General features: G+C 36.7%; 1 protein-coding gene across 3 annotated transcripts; it reads left to right on the top strand.

Moving 5' to 3' along the window:
* Positions 1-8843: 8843 nt before the first annotated feature.
* On the top strand, positions 8844-24239 carry LOC132133395 (dual specificity tyrosine-phosphorylation-regulated kinase 4-like). 3 transcript variants are annotated; one of them, XM_059546189.1, is made up of 14 exons: positions 8844-9533; positions 12629-12712; positions 14752-14895; positions 15338-15479; positions 15653-15816; positions 16662-16798; positions 18267-18407; positions 19430-19568; positions 20185-20266; positions 20609-20781; positions 21107-21167; positions 22048-22177; positions 22273-22433; positions 22734-24239. In XM_059546189.1, the coding sequence occupies exons 1-14, from the start codon at positions 9510-9512 to the stop codon at positions 23000-23002; spliced, it is 1851 nt and encodes a 616-aa protein (XP_059402172.1). In that variant the 5' UTR covers positions 8844-9509; the 3' UTR covers positions 23003-24239. The 3 variants fall into 3 exon arrangements, with proteins under 3 accessions (XP_059402172.1, XP_059402171.1, XP_059402173.1); XM_059546188.1 differs by having other exon boundaries at positions 8845-9533; positions 22273-22439; XM_059546190.1 differs by lacking the exon at positions 12629-12712 and having other exon boundaries at positions 8845-9533; positions 22273-22439.
* Positions 24240-24244: the final 5 nt, after the last annotated feature.

Below are 24244 nucleotides of genomic sequence, written 5' to 3'. Positions count from 1 at the left end.
AATGTTAGTCACTTTGTAAATTAAGCATTAAAAAATACTTAGTTTAAAAGAAGATCCCTGACACTGCTGAAAATAGTTGGGTCATTTTGGAACAGCCCTTGGTCTAGACAGTCCATGGGGCATCTGTGCTCAAAGATTCAGCACATTTAAAGTCTAGGTCAAAGCCAAAATGAAATCCCTGGCAACAAAAGCAAAGCTTCTCAGAGTGATTACTGTAGATGTCAGCTGTAATTTAAACCTGAATAGATGTTGAAAGCTATCTTCGCCATCCTGTCCCATCCTCTGTGTGCGTGTGTATGCACATGGGTTTGTGTATTTGTGTGTGTGATAGGGATTAGCCCATGTGAGGCCTGGCCCAGACAGCTGACCTTAATAGATAATGTTACTAATGCTGCTCATGCTGGCATAAACGCGTGGGGCATTGTCAGTCTATCTCTCTGCCCACTCACTGAACTACTCTACTGTTGAACATGAACATCTGTATATCTCAAGCATCAGGCATTACCGACCATATTCATGAGAGACTGGAGTGTTGTTCTTATTCATTCATTACAAATGGTGCTTGCTAAAGTTGAGAATAAACGCTAATCTTAAGGTTTGGCATATAACTTGTTCTGGGTGTTAGTGCTAAGAAAAGGAGTGATGCCACAAAATGTGCATTATTAGTTTTCTAGGTAATTTGACCATTTCTGCCTGGTGGGTGATTAAACAAGTACAAAGTAGATGGATTCAATAGATTTACAATCAAGAAGGGATCTATCTTAAATATCATGGAGACTTAAAGGTGGGCTTTGATGGTTTGGGCACTTAGAACATGTAGCATGTAACATGCTAAAATACACTCTTTACAGCTTAGCAACCACAGAGCAGCCCCCTGGCAACCACCCACGTCGTATTAGAAGGTTTTGCACAGGCATTTAAGAATTAGGTAAGCAGAAGTCTGTTGAGTATATAATATTTAGAAGTATATCAATAGTACAGGTTACTGTACAGTGATTTAATTAGCATACTGAATGGCTGTGGCCATAAATGCATCTTTTAAGCAGAGCTGTTGAGGCTATACATATTCAGACCGACATCTTTAGACTTGGCACCAAGGCTTGCTCAGTTTTATGATCGTCTTGCTGAGGGTTGCATTTTTTAGTACGGTATGTTAAGTCAAAAATAGTCCACACAAAAAAGTGTGTCCAAATAGATATATACAGGTCTTTCTTTAGACCTGTGTTACACTATGTTACACTAAATCACTCAACATTTTTCAGCTACAAGACTGCATATACCATTTAATTATATTAGTGCAAGCGTAGGCCTTAAATTGGTCATCAACATACTTGATCTGTTAAAATAGACCATCATCTGTAGTTTCAATAAGGAACAAATGTATATGGTCATGTGTAAAAATAACATCTTAGCAAAGGTGTGGACTTTACCTCGACTTTATCTTCTGGCTTCCTAAACATGTCACATGTGTTTAATCCATATAGCCTCTACTTTGCAACAACTGCTATTGGATGACCCTGTTCTCACCAGAACAACTTATATCCACTTGCTAATCACTACATATGCTTAAGTTGCATATCTGCCAACTAGGTATCTAAACAAAAGTCTGTTGCATTCTGTCGCATGATATTTGCCAGGGATAGCCAACGTCGGTCCTGGAGAGCAACAGTCCTGCAGAGTTTTGTTCCAGCCTTGATAAAAACTCACATTCCTGCTTTAAGTAACCCTTGTTCAGGTGTGTTTGATTAGGGTTGGAGCTGAAGTATGCAGGACTGTGGCTCTCCAGGACCAGTTTTGGCCACCCCCGATATATACACTGTTAAACCTTTGTAATATCATGGGTGATATTGACTTTGTAGCCACAGCCAGTTTGCAGCATCAATATAAGTCACATTAACATTAGATTAGATGAGCCAGAAGTAGCAAGGCTAGAAAAGTTTGTTCTCATAACAAAGGTCTAGCATCATTTGTAGAAAGCACTATATTTGATCATCCAATGTACTAAAGTTGTGGCTCAGATGTAATGTTTAGGGCCACAGTAAGTCAAAATCATTCCTTTGCTTCCATGACTATAGATTATGATTATAATCCTCCAAATTCACTTTATTCAGGAATTGCTTGTGTTCTTTAGTTCTTTAACTGCCACAAACAATTTCTCTAGATTAAGAACTGTTTATATAGAGAGAAATTTGAAGATATTTCCTAACTGTATTCAAAACTAGGAGTGTCCACTCCAGTGTCCAGAGTTTAGCTCCAACTTTCATTAAACACACCTGAACCGGCTAATCAAGGTCAAAAGGATTCCTCGAAACTCCTAGGCAGGTGTGTTGAACCAAGTTAGAGCTTAATTCTGCAGGAAGGTTGGCCTCCAGGGGGCGTATTACAGAAAGATCCTACTATAACAGTATCTTATATGTTTTTAACAATGGTAATTTCAGTTAGGACCACATTTAGGACAAAGGCTATTACAGAAAAGCATTTCCTAAGTGTGTTATCTTATCTTAAAGGAGCATTCCGTAGGTTCTGAAATTCCTAACCGTTACTGACACCAGTGGCCGTTAGAGGAACTGCAGCCAGTCTCATGCACGTTCTCAGTGCACACGCTCTTTTTTTTTTAACTTACGAGGAGTGTCCGTGGGTGTCTGAATTGTGCTGGAGGCTGGTCGCTTCTTTCCATCCGCAGAGTCCATTTGAAAACACTATTGCCGCTGCTTACTATAATGGCTGGCGTGCCGTACGGTTGTAATGCTGCGTTCCAGGCAGGTTTTTGAGCCCGTAAGTCACGATTTCAAACCACGACTCACGACTTTATAGCGTTCCAGGCAAGTCACGCCAAACTTCCTGAGCGCAAGCAATTGTAGCTAGATTATTAATTTTATTGCAATGTTATATTGTCCTAAATTCGTTTTTTTAACGTGCACCACTTGCGTAAACACTGCATCCATAGGCAATATTATCCGTAGAGGCTGCCACTGTTGTTTCGCAGGCTATGTGACGTCAGAGTTCGTAACTCGGAGTACATCTATCTAGTACGAGTTCACGGGTGGGAAGTCACGGGTTTGACTGCTGTTCCAGTGCAGTTTCACGGGTAGAAGGTTGGAAAAACACGGGTTACGGGTTGCCTGGAACGCGACATAAGCCCAAGTAGACGAGAATGCGCATGACGTCACATTTTGTGAATTTTCGCGCCAATTCGGGCCCGACTCTTCCATAGAGGCAACCGTGGTGGACAGTCGAGGTGTCATTCTTTTTTTTACATCATGGTTGGCTCATACATGTACAAATGAAAACTCTATCTTAAAGATTTTTTTAAGTAAAAACCTACACATATTTCCTTTAACTACAGATAGGAAGGGGATAGCGTTATTACAAAAACCTCCTTACTTGATAAAAAATCCTAAAGTCTTAACTAACTTCAAAATTGTTTGAAATGTAACAGAAAAAACGCTTACAATTGCACTGTCCAACAAAGGTATTTCATTTATTAATACTTGAAAATTAAGAACGGAGATGTTTAATGGTAGAAGGATCCTGAAGATGTGTTACATTTTGATGACAAAACACTTATAAAGTAATTACAGCCTGTCTCGCAACATGCTATTACAGTTAGCACAGGAACTGCAACCAGCATTACAGAGACCAACAAAGCATCACAGAGCATTGCAAAAGGCGATTTTCAAAGTGATAGCTTCTTTTATTTTGTTTACCACATCAGCAGCTCTTGCAGTGTTGGTTGCTTGGTAACAGACATGAGAGTGGATTGTCGAGCTTGATAATGCAATTTAAGATTTCCTAACTAGAGATAATATATGATTTTGTAAGATAGGATAAGAATCCCAAATCAAGTTAAGATTTGCTTCTGTAATATGAATTTCAGAAAAATCCTAATTTAACATATCACATCTTAAGTTAAAAGCTAAGATAAGAAACTTTCTGTAATATGCCCCCAGGGCCGTAGTCACAAAACATTTTATTTTACCACTAAGAGTTCTCCTACATAGCAGTAAAGGTTTTAGCTAAGAGTTATCTCTTAAAACCTATTCACAAAGCTGCTGAGACAAACTTTTACTAAGGAATAGAGAGAAGTCTTAAGCTAAGAGTAAGGGTGGGCTTGACCTTGTTGCTATGCAGGATGGTAGAGTGCTTACTAACTATGCACTCAGTGATTGGTTAATAGGGAAGGGGTCTCTGTCAGAGAATTATTCATAGAAATATAGCAGAGCGCAATGTTGTGTTGCCATATTTAAAGGTTTAAAAATAAAAATATTAATTGCCACATTCAAATAAAGTGTCATGTATATGTAATATATATGTATACTTGTTTAATTTAAATCTAATATATATGTATATGTTCAGCTAATTGTCAGCCTGTATGCTTCTCATAAAAAAAATTGTGAACATGCATATAAACATCCTTTTAATTAACAGAGTAGAATAATCATGTCTGATAGTAAGACATGCAAAAAAATAAAATAAAAAAATAACTGGACGTAAACACAGCTGTTACCTCTTGCCCAATTGGTTAATGAAAACAAGCATATAATCAAAGGAAAATTTGTAGTTGGGATAACCTCCAAAACCAAAGGTTATACCTTTTTAAAAGCACATTATCGTCAGTTGTTTCAAAAATGTTTATGTTCCGAGGCTGATTGCTGGAAAAAGCCATTTTAGGATACGTTGTGGCTTGGTCTTATGATTTAAGATTTTTCTTCATGACTCCTAACGTTTCACAGATTTAGGAGCTAGTTTTAGTGCTAAAACGCTTTGTGAAATACGTTTAGAGCAAAAATTTAGGAGTCCTAAATTTAGGCTTGACACACCCATTATTTTTACGATTTTCTCGTAAATTGGTGAGTTATGAGCTACATTTAGCCTTAAGATGTTCAACTCAGTTCAATTCAATTCAAGTTTATTTTTATAGAGCTTTTTATGATACAAAGCAACTTTACAGACAATTAAGTTTCTACAATATTTAGTAGCAGCTTAACAGTGGTGATTGTCAGTTTATTTGCATATGACAGAAATATACGGAAAAATCGATTTAAGGATGTAATCAAACAGAAGATAAACACTATTAACAGCAATTACTATATGATGCGCAACCAAACAATGTTTTGTGAATATGGGCCCAGGACTGTGATTGGTGACCCCTGTTATAAATTTACTGTTGATTTGTATATGGAGTGGCCAATACTGCTCCTGGTCCTGGAGTGCAACCTTCCAGCAGAATTTAGTTCCAGACGTATTTAAACACACCTGAACAAGCTAGTCAAAATCTTCAGGATAGCTTTAACTTTAAGGCAGGTGTGTTGGAGCTAAACTATGCAGGACGGTGGCAAATGGTGTATTGGTTTAAAATATTTTACAAGAATTGATCCCAATCCAAATGATTCTGTGTTATCTCTGAAGAAATTTGATAGAAGAGATGACGTTTTAACGACAGTTCCAAGCTGTTCTATTTTAAAACTTTTTTATATTTGAAAAGGCCTGTAATGTCACAGTAGATTGTAACACGTCCACCTCACATTGAAAACCCCAGTGGCCATGTATTATGATGACACATCTGTTACATAACCTTTGAGTGACACAATTTAAGTGACATGTCTTCCAAATGTTAGTTACAATGTCTGTAAACACATTTCAATTCTCAGCTGATGGCAGGTGCACAAGATCCATTTTGTTCTCTTTTTAGTGGCACTGAGAGATGTGGGTGTACACATTAGACCCCAAGCCCCCATGGATGAAACAGTCAGAAATATTATCCTCTATGGAGGCAAATGGCGGAGGTACCACTATGAAGGGCAGGGCTAGTTTTCCCACTCTCTCTGTGCTTTAGCAGGAGAAACCAAAGCCTATGTGTACATGCTGGGAGATAAGATTTCCTCTCTGCACTTCACTGCTGTTTGTCAGCGTCCTGGGGGAATGTGAACAGCGGAGGGGGAGGAAATATCTCCGGCTCTGTCTCCAGGAGACGACCTCTGGTAGGGAATAGTTACCAGCAGAAGTCCCAACAGAAGCAGCTTCTGCGTCCCTTGAGTGGAACTCCACTGTCAGGGATCACTCCCCTGATGCTTCCCATAGAGGAAGAGGAACATGGCACTGAGAGCCCTCACTGCTCAGTCTCCGGCTCAGGATGGCTCCCTTGTGGAGTCTCGTCCACACGTCACCAAGCTCTCCCCGAGCACCCCATGTTACCACTGATTTATCCCTGCCTGCAGCACACACCTCCTCAAACAGAGATGTGGAGATGGCATGTGAAACGGACTCTTAAATACAGTGTGCACAGTTGAAGTGTGACTACATCCCAGATCCAGAGATTGGGCATCCTTTGCCCAAGCACATATCTGAAGAATTCTGAAAGAAGGTAATCCCTTCAAGTTGTTCATTCTTTACCATGGAGCGCTAGATCATCGAAGACCAAAGTTGGTGTAGTTAACTTCAGGGCTCCTAACCAGCAAGTGGACATGATGTAGGGGGATTGAAGCCTATGGTTACCACAGCATGGCGAGACCCTGCCATGGGTGGAGAAGGGACCACACCACCTTGCTGTGGCTTTGAGATCCTCCAGAACTGCTGGGGCACCCGACAGAGTCAGAGGAACAGGAGAGTTCAACCCGAGGTAAAAATTTGTGGAGTTCTGCTGACAGAATGTGCCATCTCCTAAAATGTTCAGCCCCTGTAGTAGTGCTAATGAATCATGGATAAGTGTACCTGCAACTCTAGATCAGCTAGATTGCAGTTCAGCTTGTTTAGTGCATTTGTAAAAGTTGATGTGAGATAAGGGTTATGTAGATTTTGGAATCATCTATAATGCCTTGCAGCCTGTTGTGAAGAACTGTCTAGGTTTTACCTGTTGCTTAAATGAGTAGTTCATCCAAACCTCATTGCCATCCAACCTCACATGTTTCCATGAGTGGTTTCAGTCATGCAAAGCTGTTATTTTCTTAATAAAGGAGCCTTGAATGGGTTGGACCAGAGATGCTTGCAGGCTGATGAGGATTGGGCTGGGAAAGAGGTGTCATGCATGTGCCCTCTCTGAGCTCCATTGTGCTGAATGAGCAATCCATCAGGAACAGTTCATCCCCATAGCTCACCATGATTACTACAGTGCCTCTGTGTTATGTAACATACACTAATCATAATCGGGCCTCGTTTCCCTCCTCCCACCATAGTGAAAGCGTTTGGTCTTCTTTCTCACACATTTGCCTCTCTCTACTTATCTATCTCTGTCTTTTGTAAATAGTCTAGTTTGCTCTCTCAATAGTTAAAGTAGAAATAGCTTCACCTAAAACTGAATATTGTCATCTCATGTCTTTCCGAACACATTCTGTTTTTTATGGACTGCTTTTATAGTGTTTTTATATTTTGCAGGGGATGAACTGTTGTTGTATGGATCTATTTGAACATTTTCCATCAAAGTTCTACTTTTACTATGATAAAACAACAGAACGTGTGTTTGGAAAGACATGAATAAATAATGACAGAATGAACTTGGTCTTTAAACATTAATCCATATTCAATCCATTTTCAATAGATTTGTTATTCACTTAAGTAGACCAATTTCAAAAATACTCCAAATGCCATGCACTGTGGTTTTTTATTTTGCTATGCATGCTTGTTTAAATTTTACAGGGTCAAAACTAAATGCTCTCCTCTTTTTCCCCATCCTATCACTGAATTTCAGAACTACAATCACAATTTTTAGGCCTAAATTAGTATAGACACAGGCTGCCTGAGTCTGACATTTGAGAAAGGTGGTTCGATAATAAGCCAACATACTGAGTTGAGTTGTATCAGATACAGTGCAGCTTCCGCCTCTACCATGCTTGTTACATGTGAGTTGAGCTCTACAGGGAATAGGTGTGAGAAAAAGTGTCAACTTGCTACCTTCTATATTTGCCATTTAGGAAGGCTTTAAGTGTTTTGTATAGCTAGAATAATTCAGACTGTGTTCAGTAAAAGGGACTTTTGTTGATAATTCAAGATGTTACAAATGTCTTACGAAGATATATATATATATATATATATATATATATATATATATATATATATATGTGTGTGTGTGTGTGTGTGTGTGTGTGTGTGTGTGTGTGTGTGTGTGTGTGTGTGTCTATCATTAAACATAATCTATCACTAGTATAGTTTTACAATCTGAATGTAGCTGTCGTAGGCAGATGTAGGGGCTCTTCACACATTCTCACTTTCCTGTGAGATTTTTTAATTGGTTGGACTAAGGAAACATGCAGACTATTATGCAGAAATATTTTGTGCCAATGCCTGGCACCAACACGCCATGTCATCTTAAAAACAGTTAAGCTGTTAAAAACTCACATCATAACCCCAATATGACAGTAGGTAGCCGACTCTGTAATTCAATGAAAATCCCTGATGGCTGGAGGAGCATGTTTATTATTTTTTTAAATAATTATTTGTGATTATTATATTTTTAATAATGACACATATATTTTACTTATATAATAACTGTGCTCAATTATTTACACCGTTCAGTCTTCATTTTTCATCTAAACACATTTTTCAACAGTAGCCTACTAATAATATTTAGGTGTGGAAATTTACTATATATATATATATATATATATATATATATATATATATATATATATATATATATATATATATATATATATATATATATATATATATAATTATTATTATTATTATTATTATTTTTTTTTTTTTTTGCAACTTATGCAACTACTTGATCTCCCGTTCAAATCAAATCCTAATTAATCACGGAGTTAATAATGTAGAGTGAGGGACGTTTTTTAGTTCTTGGCTCGCCCACTGCTCTTCTGACATTTTGAAATACACAGGGCTTTGGGAATGACGACGTACTGATAGGCGTTATTTATTGGGAACCCATCGTCCGTTGACAGATGGTAACTTAAAGAGAGAGCAGTAAACAGATATTGGCGAAGGCGGTGCCCTTACAAACTGAAAGCTCGTATCAAAGTTAGGAAATTTTGAGCGCGGCAGGAACACACTAAAAAGTGTGTTATTAGAGGCTGACTTGTGCAGCTGCACATTCGGACATTGTGCCATAACTCTCCTGGATTGCCACTTTAGGAGCGCCATGACTTGGCAAACAAATGCAGTGTGCTAGGATGGAAGGATATGGGTTCAGTGATAGGTAAGCGCACGTAAACAAATCTATATAGAGTGCGGGCAGCCTGGAAAACCTGAACAGGTGGCATATCTCGGGACATACAAGTCAAGTGGAGCTGAGGGACAGCTTGCATCTTTCCTTTAATCTCTTCCTGACGAAAGCTTTTCAACCCCTCTCCGCCTCGTCGGGAAACACTTCATTTCGCGAAGTCTAGCTGCTATTTTCCAGTGCTGACAGCACGGGTTCCGGTGTCTTACAGAATCCTTAAGATTTACATGCAAGTTGCCTTCTGGATTTAATAACGAACGCGTTCTTTCTTTCTCATGCCATATGCCTTGTGAGTGACTTGGATGCGTTAAATATCCACGTGTCAAAAAGCGACATGTTTCCTGAAATTAATAACAAGGTAATGTATTAAGATTAGCAGTTTATGCATTCCCTCGCATGCATTTAGGACTAGTGTATACTCTTGTTTAAAGCGTTGTAAATATTTGCAACATATTAACCTTACTGTATTGGTTGTACAGAAGTTTACTATTATTATGAAAAAAGTTGTAAACTTTATACAATCTTAGCATGAAATAATTTACGAATGTGTATTTTTTTTTTTTTTTATTAAATAACCTACATATTTTAAAATATAGCCTATTATTAATTGCAGGTACGCCTTTTAAAATGTAGCCATACCATGGTAAGCACAGTTTATATAATAGCCTACCATACCTATACAGTTAATATAATGGCTGATCATACAGTTTATTGATGTTATAGCGGTGATTGGTAGCCTATCAGTCTCCGCTGATCATAAAAAGATAAAATAACCGAAATGCCGAGAAATATTTTTTAGATGAAATGTTATTTCAAATATATGCATGTTAATTAAAATATGTTGTTATTAATTTATTTGTATTTTATTATTTATTTATTTTTACATATACAACTTATACTGTAGCTATATAGGCTTTTTTAGAGGCAGAAAATGTGGTTACCATGTTCATTTTGTAAGGGACTATTAAAAAACTTCCTTTTATTTGGTTATTTGCTCAGATTTCATTGCACTTCACCATCTAAGAATCGTAACTCACAGTAACACGATTCTGTGTATTTTTGGTTTTATTGATGAGTGCAAGGTTACAATAAATTATATAAGTCCCAGTCTTCTATTCATCCTATCACTCCATCATTGAGATTTATCCCAGCTATGTATAATGAAGTGAATTGCATTGACAGCTACATTGTTCTGTTCTGTCAAAGATTGATATTAAAAACACCTCTTGCACCCTATGAATATATTTGGTCTGAACATGTGATGCTTAGGATGCTTAAAAAACCTTAAGCCAGTGTCTAAGTATGAACCAACCTTTAAGGTGGCTGTCACCAAATGATTCAGTACTGAGCTCCAAGTTACTAAGAAAGGCATTAAGAGTCCTGAGTATTAAGAATGGTATAAGATGTATTTCTGAGCCTTTCAGGGTGTGGTTTAGGTTTCACCGATCATAGTTTCTTCTTTATTGGGGTGACCTAAATCCTCTATTTGTCTCTCTGTGTATATGATACCAAAATGAGTAAAACCCATTGGTGGTGGGCATAAACACCAATCAGTGTGTTAAAATAGCATATGCGATATAAAATTGGGCAAACTGTAGTGTGAAAGGTTTAACTCTCAGTAGAAAGATAAAGGTTTCACAAGGGTGTTTTTGCAGTGATATCATAGAAAAAACATGAACCTTTCAGTGATCCGTTCTCATAACAACCATTTTACTTAGTGTGAAGAGAATTTAAATAATATTATTAATATATTTATGTTAAAGGTTCTTCATGGAAACATACAGTAGATGCAAATAAAGAAATGTAATTTTTCATGGAACCATAGAAAGAACCTTTTTAAGAGTTTATTTTAGGGATGCATCCTGGTAAATCATTTTTTTTGTGATTTTTAAAATTCTATAATATATATATATATATATATATATATATATATATATATATATATATATATATATATATATAAGAATAAAACATTTTAATCAAGTGTTTTAAGTGCTACAATCGAATTTAACCATCACAACATAATGTGAGAATTAAAAATTGATATTCATTTTGAGATTTGCTAAACAGTGGTATTAAACAGTCAGTGTTTTTAAAGATCAACTTTAAGGAAGCCTGCAATGATGGCAAAAGTAATGTAAAAATTAGAAATTATCATGCACAGTTAAATATCCAATATCAACCAAATATAAATATATATATTTCTCACTCAAAAACTGCTACTGAAATTCACATTTAAAGAAACAGAAAGTAATACTTAATTAAACATGAAATTTCGATGTAGAAAATCTGAAATCGTTTTTTCTTGTACTGCAATAATTTTGTTTTATTTACAACGTCAAAAAATAAATATTTTTAATGGTGTTGTGCCAATCGTGCATCTCTAATCAGAAAAAAAAAGTCAAATCACCCAAGGAATGAATATGATTTTTCAAGCATTTTATTGGCAAATGAAGCTGACCAATAAGTATCTATCTCACCCTTGCATTGTTCAGTGACCCACATTGTAACACAAAGCCCTTGGTCCTGAACATAGCAAAGGTGTTAATATTTGAATTAGTGTTTTAAAGCCCGGGGCTCACATTGCATAGCTGATGGCCGGAGTCTAGTCTAAGTGTAACAAATTTTTACTGCCTGTTTTCTAAATGCCTCTCTTTGTTGCTGCCACATTGGAGTCTATCTACTCTCTGATCCCTCATAAGCCAATATGTACTTCGTTGCAAGTGAATGAATGCAGTTAAGTCCCAACACATCAGGATGGCTGAACCCCCCACTGCTTGACCAAAAACTGCGATATGTTTTAGACTCTGCAAATAAACACCCTTTGGATTAAGGGTCTGAGAGCCACACAAGTCTCCAAGGTGTGTATACACGCGAGATCATCCCATTGTCTGTATCTTTCTTGGCCAATCTGACTTCTGCTACCAGCCCACCAATATCCTCTCTTTGTTTCTCAACCCCCTCCATCCGAGAGGCTCTAAGTTTAGCTGGAGCTTTTCATCCATCCTTATGCTGTCTGTCAACACTATTGACGCACGCTCCACCTGAATAAGATGGATGTAGGCCTATTTCCTCATGTGTCTGCAATCATGACTGACTAGTCTTCGCAGGTCTCCTGATATATTGGTCACTCAGCGTTCGTGCTTAAGAGGAACTTTAGATAGTAGTTGATTGCTGTGAAGTACCAGCCTGCAAATCACGACTGCCCTGCTATGAGGTCAAACTGCATCATGTGGGCATTATTGAAATGCTATTAATGTGCTTTAGAATTAAAAACAAGAAACCTTGGTGTATTGAACCTGAGTCATCCACTGTGTTGAATAACACAGAGAGAGCGGAGATGGATTCTGGAGTTATATAGCCAGGATCCCACACGTATGACTGTGGATGTGGGTTGCGAGACTGTGCCCACTCGTCACGCTCATGACGTCTTTCCTCCGCTCTCTTTCACAGTCAGCCAGACCCGAGGCTTTCCCTCACCCCCACAGGTCTCAGGCCGAGAACACAAAAATAGGACCCAACTGCACCTACCCACAGGTGAGACTTTATTCACAGAGAAAATCATAAGCGGTTACTTAACAGTGATGATTCATTTTTATTGATTCATGAAGGCTTTGCAAATCATTTTACTGTAAGTCTGACTCTGTCTGACAGAAAAACTGGGAGATGGTCGCAGGGTGTTGTGAATATTTCAGTCCACCTGCTAAATCAAATCTGTCTAGGATGCAAAGCGATTTCATTTCATTTCATTTAAATCCTACAAAATCGCTATATGATATACACTACCTTTAAAAAGTTTGGGATCGGTATTGCTTTAAAGAAATTAATACATTTATTCAGAAGGAATACAGTAAAGACGTTTACGATTTTAAAAGATTTATTTCAAATAAATGCTGTTCTTTTAAACTGTTCTCTTCAAAGAATCCTGAAAAAATGTATCATATTTTCACAAAAATATAAAACATCAGTTGTTTTTAACACTGATGATAATAAGAAATGTTTCTTAAGCAGCAAATCAACATATTCTTTTTTATGTTTTTTATTTTTTTATTTAGCAAACATTTTGCAACCTGAACACTCAGCATGCTAGCTTATACTGTATACTATGCAAATGTTAAATATGAAAAAACATTTTCACATATATGATTTTACTTGATCAGGCATTTCGAACAGCTACTCCCAAGAATCCAAAGCTGACTCAACTCCACAAGTGGATCGAATTGTTTGAGTCACCATAATCACTGTTGACACTTTGGAAAACACGTCCCTCCAATATTCAGATAACTGGTTGACTGATTATTATATTTTACAATTGTCATCCTCTAATCTGGAATATTTGGTTATAAATACACATGGCTTAATACTTTAAGAAAGTGTTTAAATTACAAACCATCTAATGTGACACAATAGAGTTATCTTAAAGTTGATGCGTGTGTAATTTCCATGCCACTTGCATCAATTTAACATTACACATCGAACAGACTCAATAATAAACAGCAGTATTATGAGAAATACTGCATAAATACTTGTGGGAGCAGTTAGGCTATTTTATGTAATGATTCAATGATTCAGCAAATCAGAAACAATCTAAACAAAACAATTTGCTAAATTAATTGGACTCCCCAACACTAATGCTCAACATTTTTTGGCCTAAATATACAACCATTCAGCTGACGTGTGAATAGGTTTTTACGTTGTTTGCCGCTATGTATAGATGACAGTGGACATTCCCTCCAAGCACCCATGGAAAGCCTTGTTTTAAATCTGAAATGTTGGGTGTGAAATGAACCCCTAACAGTTGTTATTAGCTAAAAGCAATCTATTCACGGGTGATAACAGCTGCTCATAATAAAGTGCTTGGCATAGTGCCTCTGAATGTGGAAATCTTTTGATTCGTTAGTGGTTTCAACGCACAGCTGCGGTACCTGAACGGTGCACGTTGTTTGAGCAGTCTACTGTATTCTTGTAGGTCTCTGCAGGTGCCCCATGCTAAATTTAGCTTCTGTTTCTATGCATCATGATCAAGTTGGCAGATGCCGCAGTATCCCCAGAACATATAAGATTAAATATCGCATCTATCTATAGACACACTTGCTCTTTTTTCAGCCCAGAAGTTTGTCGAGCACTTGCTTTGAACCGTGAGTTGGGGGAAACCAGCAAGCTATGAAAGAGCCCCTCCCTTGTGCAGTGCCCTACATTTGTTTCATAGCAAGGGAACCTTTCATCTCCTTCCTGAAGAATATATTGACAAAAAGTACCTGGGTAGAGAAAATCTTTATCATTCACTTATATTACACCCTAAATGTAAGATTGTATGTATGTAAATGTAAGTAGAGTGTATATTCGTTCCTATGATGGGGTTGTGATAGACTGCTGTATCTCTGCTTTTGTCCCGCCTCGGTCTCAACCGCCGCTGAAATTCCATCCTCTACGCAGGGGGTCTGGTTCACTGGGGTCGTTGGCCACTAGCCTTGTGTGAAGCTCACATATCTTTCCCCCCGTTCAGTCCTTGTTACTGATTTATAGAGTTTTTCATGTTGAACAGTACTTACAGTATTGTATCTTATGTTTTTTAGAAGTGTGGGACGGGGGTTGGTACTTTGCCCCAGCTAGAGGCTCCGGTCAAGCAAGTTTTGGTGACCAACGGCAAACTTCTGCATTCGAATGGAACCTTACCCAGTATCGTCAAACAGTTGGTGCAAAGCACTCAAGGGAATCAGGTGGGATAAGACTCAGAAAATGAAAATCCAGTTCACTAACTCTCATGTCTACACGGTTCTCTATGATTTTTCTAGAACTCAAAACAGGATTTTTCATGCAGATTTATATAACTGTTAACAGTAGTCATATCTGTCATTCTCCAAAAATCACAAATGACCCATCAGAAATAGCTAAAAATAGTCCAAATGACTAGAATAGCAACTAAATGTGAAGTATGTTCCTCACAAAGCTATGGCTAGTTTTAAAAGACTTGGAATATAGTGCCTAAGCCGTATGGACCATTTTTGTATTTTTTTTTCTGGGAGTTTTACAGAAAAGAAAATACAGTAGTATATGGGTTTGGCATTAAATAAGTAAATAGATATATTTTTGAGTAAACAATTAATGTAATGGCTACATAAAGACCTTTTTTCAGCCTGACTTCCGTTTCTTGCAACACAGGAGGAGAGACCGAGGCCGCAGTTTCCCAATCGCTTTGGTTCATCTGTGGAAAACCTCTCCGAATCCTTAACTAGGAGCATCATCAATAAGTTTGAGAAGATCAGGACATATGAGGGACAGAGGCTGCCTATGACTCCAACAAGTATGAAGTGCTCTGGATTTTTGTTTGTTTCATGTATTTTATAAATGTAATCAGTGCAATAATAACGGAAAATAGAATTAGACTGCTCTAATACTCTGGTATCTCTCTGGTTAATTGGATTATATACAGGAATGTTTACTATTTATGCACGTCTTCCTTCATTTTGCAAACAGCGGCACTGAAGCACTTCCAGAACCAGCTAACCGAATTTGAGAGGGAGGAGATCATGGACTACTCTGAGATCTGGTATCTGGGTTTGGACACTAAGAAGATTGAGGGCTCCCAGGGATCCCCACAGAATTCAGGCTACGACGATGAGCATGGCAGCTACTTAAAGGTTAAATATGACATCTCATATATCTTTCTGTGATTATATTACTTTTGCCTGTCTGTATTATTTTAGCATGAGTGAGATACTATTATAGTTTTTATTAATATTTTGAATTAGTTTTTATGTTCATATTTTCCATTTTAATTAATGTTTATATATATATATATATATATATATATATATATATATATATATATATATATATATATGTCTATATTATTTTGTATACATTATTTATCTTCTGGTTTTACTTTACATCACTTTAGGATGTTAGTTAACTTGAACTAAATGAAAATGAGAAATGTCGCTTTGGCAGCTACAGTAGCTGAAATAAAATAGGTTAAGGTTTTTTTTTTAGATTTCATTTTATTTCAGTTAACATTTATTTTATGGCTTCTGGCAAACACCTTACTGGGTGACATACTGACCTAATTTTCAACTTCTTGCTAAATGATGAAATTGCATTACAGCTCGAGGCTGGCTAATTCAGCTACAGGCTGCCAGACTCTAACGTCTGCTGTCCCACCCTGTCTTCCATGAATGTGCCTTTTCAGAAACACGTTCCTCAGGATTACTGGGCATTAGACTGCATGCCCTCAGGCTTGACGATTTAAACAGCCATATTGCAGGCATTTGCACTCAAAACATGTAAACTGTGTCACACATTGGACAGTCCAGATATGTGCCTGAGTGTTAGTCAAGATATAAACAAATGATAAACATTTATGCATTTCAATATTACCATTGAGATGTTTCTCCAAGTAAAAGGAAGTCTGCCACTGCAAAGGAGACGGAAATAATTATGCTGACCTGTCTGTCAGCTGACTCTGTCCTCTAAATACTCTGTGCAGGTCCTGCATGACCATATAGGCTATCGCTATGAAGTTCTTGAGGTGATTGGAAAAGGATCATTTGGCCAAGTCTTGAAATGTTTGGATCACAAGACAAATGAGATGGTGGCCATCAAGGTCATTCGGAATAAAAAGAGGTAAAATGAACCTCCCGTCCATGTCTTCATTCAAATCCTCATGCAGTCTTTGTACGATCAGGATCAGCGGCCCCTAGGGGGTCTGTGGTGGTACTGCCAAGGGGGTCTGTCAATTATTGTTTGATTTCAAGCTATTTGCTGTGGGGAATTTTTTTTAAATGTGAACTAAGTAGTAACAAATACTATAAATAATATAATAATTCAGTTGCTATTAATTAAAAAAAGAATTACATTTATTTAATTAAAATAATATTGTGGTATTAATAAAGTTAAACTTAAAAGGCAAAATGTTTTACTGTCCCCATTAAAATTAGAAATAGCATTGAAAATATGCACAATATTGAAGACCCCTGCCTTAGTAAAATAAGCCTTTTCATACTCTTCTCTTAATAAGGCCATCAAAAGGTCTTTAATCGGCGCTTAACTGGGTCATAGCTTACACTGGACTTGATACACTGAAGGGTGTTAAAAGGTGTCTGTTTTGTATCGCATTACGTGTCTTGGTAGAACTGATCTCATGCCTTCACAACTACCTTCACACCCGCTTTAACTTTAAACCCTCTCAAAATGCAGAGCTCAGTGCTGAATACTGTAATGCGGCTCTGAATTTGCTTTCAAGAGTCTCTCAGGTTTTATTTGCCGTGTGTATGTGTGTGTGTGTGTGTGTGTGTGTGTGTGTATACATATGAAGATTCATCTTTTCCTTTGCATTTTGGCTTTCTGTCCACTCTGAGACATTGTTTTTGTCCTGCAAAATCTGAGCTTTTTGAAAACGCTGTCCCATGTGAATAAATCTTAAAACGTAGTTTTCACATCGTAGTGTGGAAATTATGCATGTTTAATCATGTGCCACATATGTACGTATGTTTAGATCAGTATTGTGCCTACTATTCACTTTCACAGTGTTAAAAATGTACTTACAATTTACTTTACAATTGCTGTCCCGTGGCAAAACATGAACACAGTTGCATTTTAGACCACACGTAAAATTGTGCTTCAGTGCGACCTGGACGCAATAATGAATGGTGAGATATTTTGCTAAAAAAATAATCTTGCCAGAAGTGTAGTGTAAGAACTGTATCATCTTAATAAGCTTTTATGCGGCTTTACGGATACACAGTAAGATGAATTGAGGGTTGTTGTTTTTTTTTTTGGACATTTCAGTGTGGATGAGAAACTTTTGGAAACATGCTCTTGAAAACACTAATGAGGACGGGGAGCGATTTGAACCAAAAACACTGCTTTCAAATGTATCTGGATCAATGTAGCTGTAGCCTTAGCTTCTAAAATGCTGGCCATAAACTAAAGTAATATAAAACTGTAGTAAGCCATTCAAACTATTTTTTCGAAATCATATGCAGTATATCATTGTAGAAACACCGTCACATTTGGAAAAACAGTACTAATAATCTGCATATTGATAAAGTTAATACATATTAACTTAAGTTATTTTTCTTGTGACCTTCAGGTTCCATCATCAGGCTCTTGTAGAGCTGAAGATCCTAGATGCCGTGCGGAGAAGAGACAGAGATAATTGCCACAATGTCATTCACATGAAGGAGTACTTCTACTTCCGCAACCACCTGTGCATCACCTTTGAGCTGCTAGGGTGGGTGGAAAAAACTAGACATAATCTATTTTAATTTTAACTATAAAACTTATATTGTAACTCATGTTAAACAGAGGAGTCATGTACTGGACTTAAATAGAATACTTCCCTGTAACTACAGCTTATTTTAGACATCTATTTAAAGTGAATACCATATTTATGAGTGAAATACGATATTCAATTAAAACCATATACAATTCATTTGAATTAATTGTAACTAATTACATTTATTTATTAATTTATATTTTTATTAGTCCATTTTGATTTCATGTTTACTTTAAGATTTATAGTAGACCAGATATCCAAGGTATAAACAGGTAAAAAAAAAAATATTTGTTTCCAGATCATATATAAGTTATAATTCATTAGTTAGATGTCACATTAGTTGTGATTTACCTCCTGGTGTGGTGGTTTGTCCCGACAGTGACCATATTTAGGTGTGAAGTGAGAGTTTCCCACTGAAGACCTTAAGGGCTTTGGGTAAAGTGATCAATTAAGTCACTTTGCAGGAAAAGCAGCTACATCACTGGCAGCCTGACGTTTAGAGGACATCAGATGCATCCTCCCTGTCTTTGGTTACCGTAACACAATCCTTTAGTTAATGCCTTGATTAGGCCCCTATCTCTTTCCTTGCCCACTCATGGTGTGAAGTCTCCGATTACATTAGACTGTTCACAGCTGCTGTTAAAGGCATCCCTACTGACAAAGATAATGACTTTTATGGGTTCCCTCTCAAATGGCTCTTTAGCATAATGCTTAGCGGTTAACACAGACTTGTATTTTTATGGATGTGCTTTAAGACAGGAGGTTGTTGAGTGACAATGGTTGTGTTTGTCCAACGTTTCAGTTTGAGGAAGTGGCAAAAATAACTGTGCTGCCCTCTAGAGGTATTTAGATAAATGGCATACTCCCATACTCCAATCCAAGGCCATACATAGTTCCCAAGGTACTAACCATTAACATCAAACTGTAACATTGTCACAGATGACTACATGTTAACTGTACCTCTTGTCTCCATACAGAGTGAACCTCTACGAGCTTATTAAGAAGAACAACTTCCAGGGCTTCAGTCTGGGGTTGATTCGCCGTTTTGCTCACTCACTGCTCAAGTGCCTCCAGATGCTGCACAAAGAGAAGATCATCCACTGTGACCTAAAACCGGTAAACTGAAGTCTGTTAAAGTGTAAATTAGCCAAAAATGAAAAGCGAAAAAAAAAAATGTTTTAGGACTATTACAACATTATTTTTATGTAAATTAAGGACATTTTATCCCTTAAGAATTTAAATGTAATGCACTATATATAGTAAATATACTTTACTATAAAGTATACTAAAAATATATATGAAAAATAATTACTTTTATTCATTAAGGTTGCATTAAAAAATGATTAAAAGTGACAGTTAAGGCAGTTATAATGTTACAACAAAAATTCACTTTCAAATAAATGCTGTTCTTTTGGAAATTTCTATTCATCAAAGATTCCTGAAAAAAAAAGTATAACTGTTTCCACAATAATATTAAACAGCACAACTGTTTTAATATGGAAAATAAATGTTTCTTGAGCACCAAATCAGCATATTAGTATGATTTCTGAAGAATGGGGACCAGGGACAGCCGTGGTCAGAATTCACTTTCCAAGTCTGGAAAAGAGCAAATTGGACCTTCGGCTGAATAGCTCCTTTAGCTGTTTTCAATTCAAGCAAATAGCATTCACCAGTGCAAAGGACCATTGTGACAAAACCCCTGTAATCCACAATTTTTTTTTTGTCTTAATAGGAGAACATTCTCCTGTCCCAGAGGGGACAAGGAAACATTAAGGTTGTTGACTTTGGATCAAGTTGCTATGAGCAACAGAGAGGTAAGCATCAAATCTCTGTGTAATGAGCACATCACCAGATTTATCCTGATTGTGTGATTTTCACCATATGGGGCAATACATAGCAAAATCTGCAATCGGTTGATTAGACCCAATTGGCATGAAGTGGAAGTGAAGTGTTTTTTTGCTCTCCTAATTATGCAGGATTTTTTTTTGCTCATTTTGTCATTTGCATTTAGTATAATTTTATCCTAGTTTAAAACAAATCTGTGATTTACAAACAATGATTTAGTGCTATTTGATCCATTAAGCTAATTAATAATGTTAAAGTGTCATTGTTAAATCCATGTAGCTCTAATAGACCACTTGTATTCTCATCTACAGTGTACACTTACATTCAGAGCCGCTTCTACCGCTCACCAGAGGTGATTCTGGGCCATCCGTACAGCATGGCAATAGACATGTGGAGTCTGGGCTGCATTTTAGCAGAGCTGTACACTGGCTATCCCCTCTTCCCAGGAGAGAGTGAAGTGGAGCAGATCGCCTGTATCATGGAGGTGAGAGACTGTATCAGCAGTCAAAGAATTAGCTCATATTATGACTTTCTTTATTCTCTGAAACCATGCAGTTACGACTAATGGGGACTGGAGCGTCACAGCTTTAAAATGGATGCAAAAACAGCATAAAAGTGTCATAAAACCTTTACTGATTGTTAATTGTTATTGCCTGAAAATAGCAAAGAAAAGAGTCTTCAAAGTCTTTGAAAGAGTCTTTGGATTCTGTGGATGAAAGTTGTTTAAATAACTTTATGTGCTTTAATGATTCTTTTGTAGTGATTTGAAATGCAATGGTTGTTGAACACAATCATTTTTGATTTTGCAGATTATGGGACTTCCTCCAAATGACTTTGTTCAAACAGCATCAAGACGGAGGTTATTTTTTGGTAAGTACACGATTGCTTACAAATAAAGGTAACATTTTACGACAAGATTCCATTTGTTAACATCAGTTACCATAAACTAACAATGAAAAATCATTCTAAAGCATTTATTAATCGAAGTTGATGTTTTTCAACATTTGTTTGTACATTCTTAAAGGAGCATTGCGTAGGTTCTGAAATTTCTAACCGTTACTGACACCAGTGGCCGTTAGAGGAACTGCAGCCAGTCTCATGCTCGTTCTCAGTGCGCACACTCTTTTTTTTAACTTACGAGGAGTGTCCGTGGGTGTCTGAATTGTGCTGGAGGCTGGTCGCTTCTTTCCATCCGCAGAGTCCATTTGAAAACACTATTGCCGCTGCTTACTATAATGGCTGGCGTGCCGTACGGTTGTAAGCCCAAGTAGACGAGAGCGCGCATGACGTCACATTTTGTGAATTTTCGCGCCAATTCGGGCCCGACTCCTCCACACACAATTGAGCCTACAGGCTGATAGAGGCAACCGTGGTGGACAGTCGAGGTGTCTTTCTTTTTTTTACATCATGGTTGGCGCATACATGTACAAGTGAAAACTCTATCTTAAAGATTTTTTTTAAGTAAAAACCTCCACATAGCTCCTTTAAAATCAATATCTGTAAATATTATTTAATGGTCCTGAGCTGAGAAAAACTGACAGTGAAGGGTCATATTTTTTATTAACTAACGTTAACAAAGATGAATAAATACTATTACAAATTAATTGGTTGTTATTAGTTCATTTTATTTAATTCATTAACTAATAGAACCGTATTGTTAAGTGTTATCCAAATAACATTTAATTAAAAATAACTTTGTTCATGCTAACTTATTTTGACTGACATCTTAACAATAAAATATTCCAATCAGATTCCAAAGGTAACCCAAGGAATATCACCAACAGCAAAGGGAAGAAACGTCGACCCAACTCAAAAGATCTTGCCAGTCTGTTGAAGACCAATGATCCTCTGTTTCTTGACTTCATTCGACGCTGCCTTGTGTATGTATAGTAAAGTAATGGTTTGTTTTCATATTTATTATCCCCACGACACACATAAACAGATTCTTTCAACCTGTATCATCGGGTTCTTGTAGGTGGGATCCCACAAAACGCATGACACCTGATGAAGGGCTGCAGCATGAATGGATCACAGAGGGACGTCTCAACAAGCTCCATCCTAAACCTCGGACTATCCGGAAAGACAATGACAACAATTATGAAATCAGTTACCGCAAAGCGACTTTAAACAGGACAGGCAAGGGTCAGAATATGTTCTTATAAAATAATAATTGCTTATAACTATCGGCTATGATATACAAGGGCCCTTAGACATGCTGGAAAATGTGTGAATGTCTTAAACTAATGGATTTTTAATGAATAATTCTGAAATAAAATGAAATAACATGATATATAATTATAATAATATATGTTTTAAATAATTAAATTACTTTTTTGTATTAATATTGACTTTAATGTAACAATTACATTATTTTTATTTATTTAACATTGTATTATACTATGCATATTATAATTTATATCTTTTATTGTTCTATAGCTGATAAATCTGGTTCTGATGACAAAATTAAGCGGGTCAGTGACACTACAAGAAAAGGAGGCAAGATGGCATCAGAAGAGCGTCTGCGTCCTATAGGAGCATCAGCCGATGAAGAAAAGAGTGAAGATACAGGCAAAAGTGTGAGCAAAGATAGCAAGTCGGATTCAAGTGGAGAGCATTCTGTTCAGATCATCATCAAACCTCAGACAGGCTCAAGCACTGATTCTTCAGAAGGACAGGAGCCTCAGTTTCTCCCTCCTATTGTATAACACCCTTAAGAAAAGAACGAGTAATGTTTTATAGCGTATGGTTTATACTTCAGCCGCTTGGTCTGGACTTACCTATTGTGTTTGACTTGTTGTATGGCAAAAAGTACAAAAAGTCAAACAAATTATTTATTTTTTTAGCAGTTTCTAACTCATGGTCTGAGGAAAGAGGATATGATGTTTGTAAGATTTCTGTTTTGCACAAACTAAACTAAAATAAAAAATAACATAAAATAAATAAATAGAGCCTCTATATATAGTCTTATGTGACCACATCTACACTCTCCAGTCTAGAGGAATTAGATTAGTGGTCAAAGAGCGGTAGTCTGTGTTTTGATTATTCAAATGATTTATTGATTTCTAAGTAAAGTGAATAATTTGGTGCTTGTGATGTATTTTGAAAGGATTATTACTATGAGATTGTTTGTAACAATGGAATATTTTGCTGAGCATCATGCTATGTGCATGTTTATTGGGTCTAGTGTGCTTTTTCCTTTTTTGTTTCAAAACATCAAAGCTTTTAGTAATGTCATTAATAGAGCTCAAGGTAAACTTGAGTTCCAAAGCTGCTTTATTGTGCAATCTTACTGCATGGATTAACAGGGTTTGTATGCTTTGTTGTCGTTTGCCAGGTTTTTTTTATTGTTTCTGTGAGTTAGTGAGCTGTCGTGAAGTAATTACTGAGCCAAAGAGATTTATCATATACATTTTTGTTCTAGAGCAACATATCCTCAGACTAAATCTGACGAAAAGCACACTAGATCATCAGAATGTGCACAATACTTGTTTGATTGAATTGATGATGACTGATAATGATGGCAATGCTGTTGATGATTTAGATTTAGAGGGAAGGTCAAGAATGTTGACATTTAAAGTAAAATTAGTGGATCATTGTATGTTTATACCAAATTAAAATATTTTATGGATTGTAATAGTATATTTTCCTGTACATAGAGTTATTAAGATAAATACCACGCACCCTGTGGATGTCACCAAGTCATGTAAACATTAGACAAGGTTTTACTTGTTCTTATATTGTTTATTAGTTATAATAGAAAAAGAGATTTTTACTACCATGTGCTATCTCTCTCCTTTGTTGTTTTACAATTTAGTTCATGGGGTTTTAGAAGAAAGTCTTGGATCAAGGGTGTTAGGTAGTGCCTTTCAGTATTATAATTATATATGTTAAATTGTCTCCTGAAAAAATACTGTCATACTTATGAAAATAAAGATGTAATACATTTT

Source organism: Carassius carassius, chromosome 50 (genome assembly GCF_963082965.1).
Source record: "Carassius carassius chromosome 50, fCarCar2.1, whole genome shotgun sequence".
NCBI classification, from domain to species: domain Eukaryota; kingdom Metazoa; phylum Chordata; class Actinopteri; order Cypriniformes; family Cyprinidae; genus Carassius; species Carassius carassius.
Note: the sequence above shows the minus strand (reverse complement) of the source record. Positions and strands in the feature narration are given on the sequence as shown.

Excerpts from the sequence above, each read along its gene's own strand:
- LOC132133395 (XM_059546188.1), top strand. The coding sequence starts at position 9,510 with ATGTTTCCTGAAATTAATAACAAG. Across the intron at positions 20,782-21,106 it reads AGATCGCCTGTATCATGGAG|ATTATGGGACTTCCTCCAAA; the intron begins GTGAGAGACTGT and ends TTGATTTTGCAG. Across the intron at positions 22,440-22,733 it reads TTTAAACAGGACAGGCAAGG|CTGATAAATCTGGTTCTGAT; the intron begins GTCAGAATATGT and ends ATTGTTCTATAG.